Source organism: Pundamilia nyererei, unplaced genomic scaffold (assembly GCF_000239375.1).
Source record: "Pundamilia nyererei isolate P.nyererei 1_Seehausen unplaced genomic scaffold, PunNye1.0 scaffold00252, whole genome shotgun sequence".
Lineage (NCBI taxonomy): Eukaryota > Metazoa > Chordata > Actinopteri > Cichliformes > Cichlidae > Pundamilia > Pundamilia nyererei.
The window spans coordinates 353,049-363,777 of record NW_005187653.1 but is presented as its reverse complement, the minus strand read 5'-3'; the positions used below and the strand labels follow the sequence as shown (position 1 = coordinate 363,777).

Here is a 10,729-nt window from a genome sequence, read left to right as displayed (position 1 = left end):
TCAAGCCTTTGAGTCGCCGAGCAGCTGAATAGGGGAATAATGTTGACGCGCCCGCTGTTTAAAACGTTAGTCAAAGTTCCAAGTTAAAACTCCTTTATTTGTTATCAAATCCTTAAAATCCGTAGAAAAACAGTGATCAAAACATTCCAAGCTTGAGCGGTCAGCAAAGGTCGACTTCCCCCATCACCCACTCATTCACAAAATTTCCCTCGGGCCGTGAACAGGTGATATAGCAATCGCTATTACTGACACCACGTGACCCAAAGCTACGCCTATCCATAACAAATTTGTTTTAGACAAATCTTCAAGTCACACTGTTGCACTGGATCTTGCTCCTTGATTAACACATACTAATACAGTGGAATTTATTTTGACTTAATCACATTTACAGTCTTCTGTTGCCCTCATCAATGAGGGTTAGGATTTCCTTTGTGTAAATCCTAAGGGATGGCTGTAGCTCAGGAGGTAGTGCACGTCATCTGCCAATTGGAAGGTTGGTGGGTCAATTACTGGCTCCCCCAGTCTGCATGCCAAATATCCTTGGGCAAGATACTAACCCCCATGCAACCATTGGAGTATGAATGTGCATGAGTGTGAGAGGCATAGAGTACTTGTGTGAATGGGTGAGTATGGGTGAATGCGGCGTGTTGTATAGAGCGCTTTGAGTACTCCAGGACAGTAGAAAAGCGCTATATAAGAATCAGTCCATTTACCACAAAGTTTGACTAAGTCTAGAGTTAACAGGTGTTGGGAATTTCAGTTTAAAGCCATGATCAGGATAAAGAAGACACATTACTTTCATAGGAAAGTGTGCCAAATCATCTCTGGCAGTGCCAGTTTGACTGTTGTTTGGTGTCATTCATTGAACTGGATCATTGAAGTCTGAATTACCATACATAGCCACAACAGCCTGTTACCTCCTCCTAATGCTGGTCACTGGCTTGTTCACACACTGTTGTGGATCGGCATCCCATTCTTCAACCAGCATTTGTCTCTCTTGTGCAAACATGGCATCCAAACTGATCCCGCAAATGTTCAATGTTCAGGTCAGGACTGCAGGTAGGCCAATCGACCCACTCTCCTCCCGAGTTCTGGAGGTTTCTGGTAAACTGCGCTCTGTGGGGACGAGCACTGTCATCTTGGAGAATAGAGTTTGGTCCCGGACTGTGGAGATATGGGATTGCCTGGTTGCACAACCTCATCTCGATATCTCTCAGCATTGAAACTGCCTCCAGTGAGGAGAAGCCTCGCCACCACCATCGCACTGCCTCAACCAAAATCTCTGGCTGGTGAAGAAATCAGCTCAGTGTTCTTTGCGTCTTCACACTACCATACAATCCAACTGCTGTAGGCAGAATCTGGACTCATCGCTAATGTTCCTCCACATGTTCAAGTCCAGTGCATGTGTCGCCAGCACCACTGCAACTGGTCCTGACAGTGAAGGGCAGCCATAGCAGACCTCCTGGCTCGCCTGGCTGACAGGGTGAGGAAATGGTCTTCTTGTCGTGTCATCTTCTTGGCATGCCCACTTCACAGCCTATCTTCGACATCCTGCATTACATGGAGCTTGACCATCAGTTTATAGATGGTACTAGGGATCACGCGAATTAATGTTGCAGCTCGGTTTTGCAGAACACCAGCTTGAATTTGCCTGATCAGGCAAACATGGCATACTTGGATGAGAAGCAAACTGACTGTTGTAGCCGGTGTTGCTAGTCTGGTGTCGATTAATCACCTTATTGTCACCAGAAGCTCAAAACAAAAGTCAGTAGCAGAATAAGTTTTCAACGGCACAGCCCAAATACTCAACTCTGCTGCATAAGTCACACATTCTCCTTAAAGATGTAGCACCATTTAAGGAGAAATAAACAACTGCCATCAAGCATCAATCTGCTTTTTGTGCTAAGTTTAATTTTATACTATATTTGCTTTAACCTAATATTGTCTTGTGTAAAAATGTTTAAATAATAAAAGTAAAAAGTCAGATATGTCAAGCATGAAAGGCAACCACAAGGTTTTATGTTATAAAATAATGTCAGTACACTTGAACCAAAGATGTCTTATTCATTTTGGTTATGGGCCATACAGGCTTTATGGGTAATGAAAAAGTAGACAAAACACACTGATTCACTATTTAAGAACTAACAAAGAGATATTTGTGTTTCCCAGGATTTTCTCAACCTACATCAAGGACATTGAGGAAAAGCCCGGGCCCACTGCCTGGGGGGCCAAGATGCCTTTTGGGGAGATGATGCTGGAGCATAAAGACTGTGGTGGGTGGGTACACAGTGTTTCCTTCTCTCCCAGTGGAGACCAGTTGGCCTGGGTGGCCCACAACAGCAGCATCAGTGTCGCTGATGCCACACAGGGGAAGGAGTAAGTATTGCTACCCAACCACTTACTTCATTAATATGAGGAGTATTATTTTATTCACTTAAACATATAGCCATTACTGTAAACCTTTCCTTGTATATAGGAGTGCCACAGGTGCATGACCTTATATCATTTCACCTGTTCATCTGTTAGGGTAATCCAGCTGACCAGTGACAGCCTGCCACTGCTGAGCGTCCTCTATATCAGCCCTACTGAGATTGTTGCTGCGGTAACTATGCCCCGCTCCATGTGTTTGTCTGTGTAAATCAAAATTATTCAACTGTGTAAAGATGTAAAATCTCCATATTATCAATAGATTAAATGACTCTGAGTCATGTGAAAGGCATGTTCAAGACAGAAAGACAAAACTGAAGCCTTGATAAATAAAAGAAAAAGATTATACTAAATTGTGTCTGAGCTTTGCTGCTCCATGGCCATTGGTCACACAATATCACATTGAAAAACCGAATATCCAAAATGATCAGATATTCTTTTGTGCTTTTTCTGCACCCAGGGACATGACTGTTGCCCCTACCAGTACACGTATAAGGGCCCACGCTCTCTGGAGTTTGTGAAGAAGCTTGATATCCCAAAGCAGACCTCCAAAGGGAATATGTCAGCAATGCAACACTTTCGCAACCTGGACAAAAAGGCCACTGACGAGGAAACCGGTGACCTGGACGCACTTCATCAAAACAGCATCACGTGAGGAATACTGCTTTTTAATTTGAAAAGGCACAATAACCTTACTGAGGAGGTTCTGTTCTTAAACAACTGAGTGAAGGAAGCATGTTTTAAATATTTTATACTATTTGTCATCCTACAGCTCTCACCCACTTTATTTTCTGCCAACATTTCCAAAGCTGAGTGTTTCTTCTTCACTCACTATGTGTTAAAAGACCTCTCTCTGTTTAATCATTAGTTATTATTAATCTCTGGCTCCCAAACCAATCACAGCAGATGGCCCCGCCCCTCCCTGAGCTTGGTTCTGCTGGAGGTTTCTTCCTGTTAAAAGGGAGTTTTTCCTTCCCACTGTCGCCAAAGTGCTTGCTCACAGGGGGTCACATGATTGTTGTGGTTTCTCTCTATTATTTACAAAGTAAAGTGTGCTGAGGTGACTGTTGTTGTGATTTGGTGCTATGTAAATACAATTCAAGTGAACTGACAAATTAAAATGGAAACTGATTTTAAAACCATCATTAATACCCGTTGATCTCACTTTGCTCACAGAAGAGCATCTGTTTGTACGTGTCAGACATTTTGTCTGTCCAAATATTTTCACCTTTGTTGTCATTTCCTTTCTTAGCTGTTACTTTGTGCTCTGCAGGCAGCTGCGTATTGTATCACTGGACAAAGCCAAAGTTGTGCAGTACAGCAGCGTGGGTCTGGATGGAGCTATGGTGATCTGGGATTTTAAGGTACTGTCTTCAGTAAAAATACAAAAAGATGAAGTGGATGTAGTAATTATTTCTGAAACAATCTTTTTTGAATCGCTCTGATGATGAGAAACTGAGCAAGCTCAGCTCACTGAAGTCGGGCTTCTCGATGAAGTAAAAGTAGGATGCACACATTTAGTGCAAATTTACCAATGTTTCTTAAATATCTCACATTACAGGCTCAGACCAGTTTTCTGATTTCAGATCTCCAAAACACTCAAAGTGATTTGTCGCTGCACTTGAATGTAAATTTGAATTGTTAAATTTGTTAGTAAGAGTTATATAAACCTTAGAAGGCTGGGAAATATGAATTTCATGCCTGAGAGTATTAATGGAGATCCACACTGATAATACACTCAGGTGTATTGGATCTCTGTGCTCAGTGTTAGCCATCAGCTATAATGGAACAAGAAACACATAATTTGATGATCCTTGTGTGTCATTCAGATCTTAAAGGCTCATATGTTCTAATATGCTTTTGTTTTTGCTCTCCTTTGCAGCCCTGACTCCACATTTGTCCTTGAGCTGAGTCAGAGATCAAACACATCCTTGGTTCATTCATTCATCTGTGTTTTCCAGTAACTGGGAAATGCTGTTAGCACATGTGATTTGTGATATTTGACAAAAAACTAATTGTTTACTAAAATAAATGGGTAATGTATTGCCTGTTGTGGATCCACTGTGCTTTACATAACTTACTCTGCCAGTACATATGGAGGCCAGTGTAGCTAATCCTGTGTTATGGCTGGTTTCCTTGACTTTGGGGTTTTAGACCTGCGGTCATGTATTTGGCGCAAACTGGACTTTAAATTCAGACCCAGCACACCAGAAGTTTAAAAGCTTTATTTACAGACTAAGTGTAACTTACTGAGAACAAACAGGAGACTGGTATGGCAAAACTGACTGTGGGAACTAAAGCAGAAGCTCATTTGAGTGAGGAGAAACAATGGTAGCTGGGACTGGGAAAAGTGTGGAAGACTTGCTAAACTGTTTTGGGTACATCTGGTTATCTCACTCGAGGGAGTTCCAGAACAGAAACTTCGGAGGGATCTGAGGAGAGCCCACAGGTTTCCAGACAGGGAGAGTGAATAAGCTGTTGAGTTATAGGTAATACGGTTATTAAGGCCCCATAATACTGGCTGGACTCTCGTTGCATGGCACCATCAAGCTTGCTGTGTTGTGGGTGTCTCACACCAATGTTGACATCACATCATGTGTCGCGTGATTAGAAAATTACCTTCACTCTAGTTGGATACCTTCAAGTGGGGATGTTCTGGTGACTAATTTCTAACCATGGAAAAGAATGAGACTAAATGACAGGTCTATGGTAAACGGCCTGTATTTGTATAGCTTTACTCGTCCCTAAGGACCCCAAAGCGCTTTACACATCCAGTCATTCCCAGTCACACACTGGTGATGGCAGCTACATTGTAGCCACAGCCACCCTGGGGCGCACTGACAGAGGCGAGGCTGCCGGACACTGGCGCCACCGGGCCCTCTGACCACCACCAGTAGGCAACGGGTGAAGTGTCTTGCCCAAGGACACAACGACCGAGACTGTCCAAGCCAGGGCTCGAACCGGCAACCTTCCGATTACAAGGCGAACGCCCAACTCTTGAGCCACGATCGCCCAGGTCTATAACTAAGAGACACTCAGATATGAAGTTAAATTTGAGAACTGTTTAATTGGAGATAAATTATCTGAATTTCAGGAGTGGGACCACGCCTCCAAACAGGCCCCTTCCAGGTCTTATCTATATATGTTTGATTTCATTGGTTCAGATGTCCACTTGGTCAAAAAACAAACAATGGTCTTAGTCTCACTATCAGCCAATAGTAAGAGGCAGATAAACCATTGACCTTAGCCCCGAACTGTTCTTATTTTACGTCTTTGTGGGAGGGTTTTTCTTCTCCATGGTCTGGATGACCGACCTCTGAAATACCTGCAATAAAACTGAAATTAAAGTTATTTCTAATGGAGAAAGCCATCGCCTTTGATTTGGGTACTCATCCACACATTAACAGCTCCATATTTCTTCCAAATTGGAGCATTCTTCTACCCTACCAACATCTGGTGACAAATGACCAGGCCTCCAGTCCAAGTCCAAGGAAGAGAAGGAGGCCTCTGGACATCAGGATGGAGACCACTGTTCCCCTGGAGTTCTTCAAATTCTTATAACCAAAGGACAAACCAGCTTTTCCAACACTTCTTAACATGTCATAAGGCTGTGTTACACTGAGTCACACTTTGAGGACCATTTACAGTGCATGGAAAAGACTTCTGTCTTTTCCATGCACTGTCTTAGAGTCTTAGTCCTTCCCTGCAGTGGTGTGAGGAGAAGCATGAGGACACTCCAGGTGAGAGGAGTTAATGCAACAGGTATTTAAAAGAAATGAGACATTCTTGACGAGTCATTGTAATGTAATGTTAAACAGGTCACCTTGTTGTATTTTATGATGTTAGGTGGTCAAATTCTCTAAGAGGCAGAATAACAACAGTACAACGCAGTAAAAGAGACATATGAGTTGTAATTTGTACCTTGAAAGAATGTGATGTATAAGAGAGCTAAATTCAACAGAGTTCAACAAACTATGGAGACATTAGACACCTTTATTATTGGACTGTATGCCTTGGCTGAAAACAGCAACTATAGTGCTTTGCATGACAAATTTATCAGACATCATACAGTGGTAGGACTGAAGTAAACCTGCCTATCTGAGCTGCTGGATAAAGACTTAACTCTGCAGTCCAAAGCAGTCAACACAGCAAGGCAGTCTGAAGCCATTAAAAGTCAGCAAACTGACCTCACGGTGGATAATAACTGGGACACTGATCCAGTGACCATTACGCAGAAGATGTAAAAGCAATCACCACACAAAACCCTACATCAAACACCTGCTGAATGACGGCATGCTATAGATGTGCCAGCTTCCCCAACTATTGGAAATCAAGTAATGAGGTGACAAGATATAACTGCAGCAAGAGAGGACGCTACAGAAAGGTGTGTCCATGCTAAATGGACTGGTTCTTATAGAACTCTTTTCTACTCTGAGCTTTACATTTTACACAATGCCTCAGTCGCCTATTCCCTCAAGCACTTTTTTTTCTATGCTCTTTCTATGTAGGTGCTTCTATGTACCATTCACACACATGCATACTCTGATAGAAGCATCAGAGAGCATGTTGGGGTTAGTATCTTGCCCACTGAGACTGGTGCACGCAGGCAAATCGAACCACCTCCTCTACCATCTGAGCTACAGCCACCACAGAGCCAAATCTTCTGCTTCATCGCAAAAACAAGAATGTTCTCCCCCCCTCCTCCTCCTCTCTCCTGACATACAATCACTTGATGTCCAGCCACACCTTATCACCTTCTCCTTCTCCCACTTTTTCACATAAACACTTTAAGAAAAGTTTTAACATATCATTCCATTTCCGTCTTTTCTATGCTGTACTTAAATATGACTGGCAGGGCGTGGTCTGCGGCGCCGCTGCATGGCATCTACAGTCACGCCTCACCGGCATAAAAAGTTTTGCTTTTTGTCTGTCGTGGTTGTTGTTGGTATGTTGAGCTGGCAGGGGGTTGGCTGCAGCTGTGGTGTGAACAGCAACTGTGTGAGATTTAATAAACGATGCATAAAAGCATAAAAATGTCACCGGGTCTGCCGTGGTTTGTTACAATGACATGTCAATAATTCCAGTACATATGAGTATATCGTATGTTTCATTCAGTTTATGCAATTTCACTTCAATTAGATTTATTATTAGCTCACATGACCATTTCAGCATAACCTCTTTTTAAAACAGTGAAATACTTCATCTCACATTTTTGTTCAACACTCTGTGTTTTGTCATTTACAATATACAATATCCATTTTCTTCTATTGAATCATACATGTTAGCTGTTCTTGAAATCAAATGCAACAGGTGTGAATTTATGAAAATGGTGAGGAAATCAAAAAGCACAAGCGTAGATCAAAAAATTAAATGTCTTAACCAGATGGATGGTGGCAGAAGTGGCCCTAGCGGGACTGTCTATTGAGGACATCAAAGACATCACCAACAGGGTGATCCGAAGGGCCAGCTCTGTTCTTGGATGCCCTCTGGACCCAGTGGAGGTGGTGAGTGACAGGAGAACGGCGGCTAAGCTGTCATCCCTGTTGGACAACGTCTCCCACCCCATGCAGCAGACTGTGACAGCACTGAGCAGCTCCTTCAGTGGGAGACTGCGGCACCCACGGTGTGGGACGGAGAGATTTCGCAGGTCTTTCCTCCCCACTGCTGTCAGACTCCATAATAAAAACTTTAACTGATCAAACACACACATCCATACATATGCAATAATACTAAGTGCAATAATCTTTTCTGGCATCGTTGTATTTTTACTCAGTTGTATATAGCATTCGTATTCTATTTTTATCTCATTGTATATTTTTATTCTATTTTATTCTACTGTATATAGTATTTTATTTTATTCTATTCTGTACAGCTGTGTACTGTATTTATTCTTATTGTATTCTAATTTTTGCGTCATAACTTTTGCACTGTCCACTTCCTGCTGTGACAAAACAAATTTCCCACGTGTGGGACTAATAAAGGTTATCTTATCTTATCTTATCTTATCTTATCTTATCTTATCTTATCTATTCTGAACCATGATAACTGGGTTCGTGCTGATTGGAACTGGCTTGGCCCTGGCTAATCGGAAATTGAAGAAAGCAGTTACAGCTGTTCAAAACCCCACAAGGCTAGCTGCAATGATCGAAGGGCTGGGACGAGCTGTGAGTACTAACACTGTTCTTATGCAACGCAATGTGGGAAAGATCCTGGCGTAGCTCACGGCTCTTCAACAGGAAGTTGATACACCTGCGAACCAGTGATGGATTTTCTGTGCGTCCTAAACAACATGACCACCATGATCATCTCACTGTGGCAGGCAACTGCAAGTGACAAATAAAGGGTTTAATCAATCAATCATGCTGCTTGCAAAAATTAAGTCTTGAAAATGAACAAACTCCATGCTCGGATTTCCAAGCTAAAAGACATTCAGGAGTGCTCCATACTGTGTTTCTGTGAAACCTGGCCGGGGGAGAGGACACCTGATACGGCAATATCACCAGATGGCTATATGGTGTTCAGAGCGGACCAAAGCTGTACGGGCACCGCCAAGAGCCGCAGCGGAGGAATTGCCGCCCTCGTCAAGCAATCATGGTGTACTGACTGTAAGATTACTTCAAAATCCTGCCCTGAAAATGTGGAATTTCTGACTGTGAGGTTAAGGCCTTTTTACTTGCCTGGAGAACTGGAGTGCATCATTGTGAGTGTTGGATATAAGGAGGCTGAGATGAGGGGGCTGCACGACATGATAAATGAGCATGAAAATTAACATGTTGACTTGGCCCTGGCTGAATTGTTCTGGGAGACTTTTATCGTTGTCATTTCCAGAAAAATATGCCTGAACTGCATCAGTTTGTAACCTTCCCACCAGGGGAAATAAATCACATCTACAACGAAAAGCTCAAGACAAAGCCCGTCACAGTCAGGACTATTAACAACTGGACTGACAGTGCAAAAGCCAGCCTGCAGGGCTGCTTAGAGGCTACAGGTTGGAGCATCTTCAAAGGAACAGCTAACGACATCCACGAGTACACAGAGACTGTGAGCGACTACACAAACTGGTGTACGTCTGTTTGTGCCCCTCCCAGGACTGTGCATAGGGTCCCCAACCAAAACCCTGGTTTAATGGAGACATTAAACTGAAAATCAGGGAGAGGAGGGAGGGCTTCAAGGCAGGAAATCAGGTGGAGTAAAAGAGAGCCTGCTACTAACTGCAAAAACCATCAGAGCAGCAAAGAGGCCCACTCAGAAAAGCTTAAAGGCTAATACCTGAACAACAACATACGCAGCATGTGGCAGGGAATTCAAGCTGTCACAACCTACAGGGGGACCACAACAACCACAGACCCCTGAGACACCACCCTTCCAGACAGCCTCAACACCTTCTGTGCCAGGTTTGACAGAGTGAACACAGACACTCCATCAAAGACCTCCTGTGACCCCACAGATGACACACACACAGGTCCTGAAAGCTCTGAATAAGGGGAATCCCTGCAAGGCTGTGGGACCCTGGGAGTTCCTCCCAGAGTACTGAAGGCCTGTGGGGAACAACTAGCTGGTGTGTACTCTGACATCTTCAACCTGTCACTTTCCCACGGATTTTTAAATCCTCTATCATCATACCAGTTCCCAAAAGACCAGACACCTCCACTCTGAATGACTTCAGGCCAGTGGCACTCACACCAGTCGTCACATCAATCACATGGTCCCAGACACTATACACCCCCTCCAGTTTGCATACTGTCCCCATCGATCAGTGGATGATGCAACAGCAATAGCCCTGAAACACGTTTGGCTCTCGGCGAAGGCGGTCGCACTTTTCTCCTCTCCTCCTTCCCCTTAGCTTCCCTGCTTAGCCTCTTGTGTCCTTGTCTTGTCTTGTGTTTTTACTTTCCCTGGAACAATCTCTCACAGTCGGTTTCTAAAACCTAAAAGAGAATTATGGATTTGATCAGCTGGTCTCTGGATGCTATTGACACCCTTTTCTCAACAAGAAGTCTGGGCTCAGGAGAAAGCCCTCCGCAAAGCCAGAACATCTTACTATTCATCACTGATTGAAGAAAATAAGAACAACCCCAGGTTTCTCTTCAGCTCTGTAGCCAGGCTGACAAACAGTCAGAGCTCTGTTGAGCCAACAATCCCTTTAACGTTAACTAGTAATGACTTCAAGAACTTCTTCACAAATAAAATTTTTATCATTAGAGAAAAAATTACCAGTAATCATCCCACAGATGTAATATTATCTACAGCTACTCTTAGTACCATTGATGTTAAGTTAGACTCTTTTTCTCCAATTGATCTT

General features: G+C 43.3%; 1 protein-coding gene across 1 annotated transcript in view; it reads left to right on the top strand.

The window, feature by feature from the left end:
- The window catches only part of LOC102199709 (actin-related protein 2/3 complex subunit 1A), a 36,904-nt gene extending 32,431 nt beyond the window's left edge, over positions 1-4,473 (top strand). The window contains exons 4-8 of the mRNA XM_005749665.1: positions 2,170-2,376; positions 2,527-2,602; positions 2,888-3,078; positions 3,701-3,791; positions 4,310-4,473. Of these exons, the coding sequence (XP_005749722.1) occupies positions 2,170-2,376; positions 2,527-2,602; positions 2,888-3,078; positions 3,701-3,791; positions 4,310-4,315 (571 nt within the window). The 3' untranslated portion in view covers positions 4,316-4,473. The remainder of the gene's footprint in view (positions 1-2,169; positions 2,377-2,526; positions 2,603-2,887; positions 3,079-3,700; positions 3,792-4,309) is intronic.
- The last annotated feature ends 6,256 nt before the right edge of the window (positions 4,474-10,729 follow it).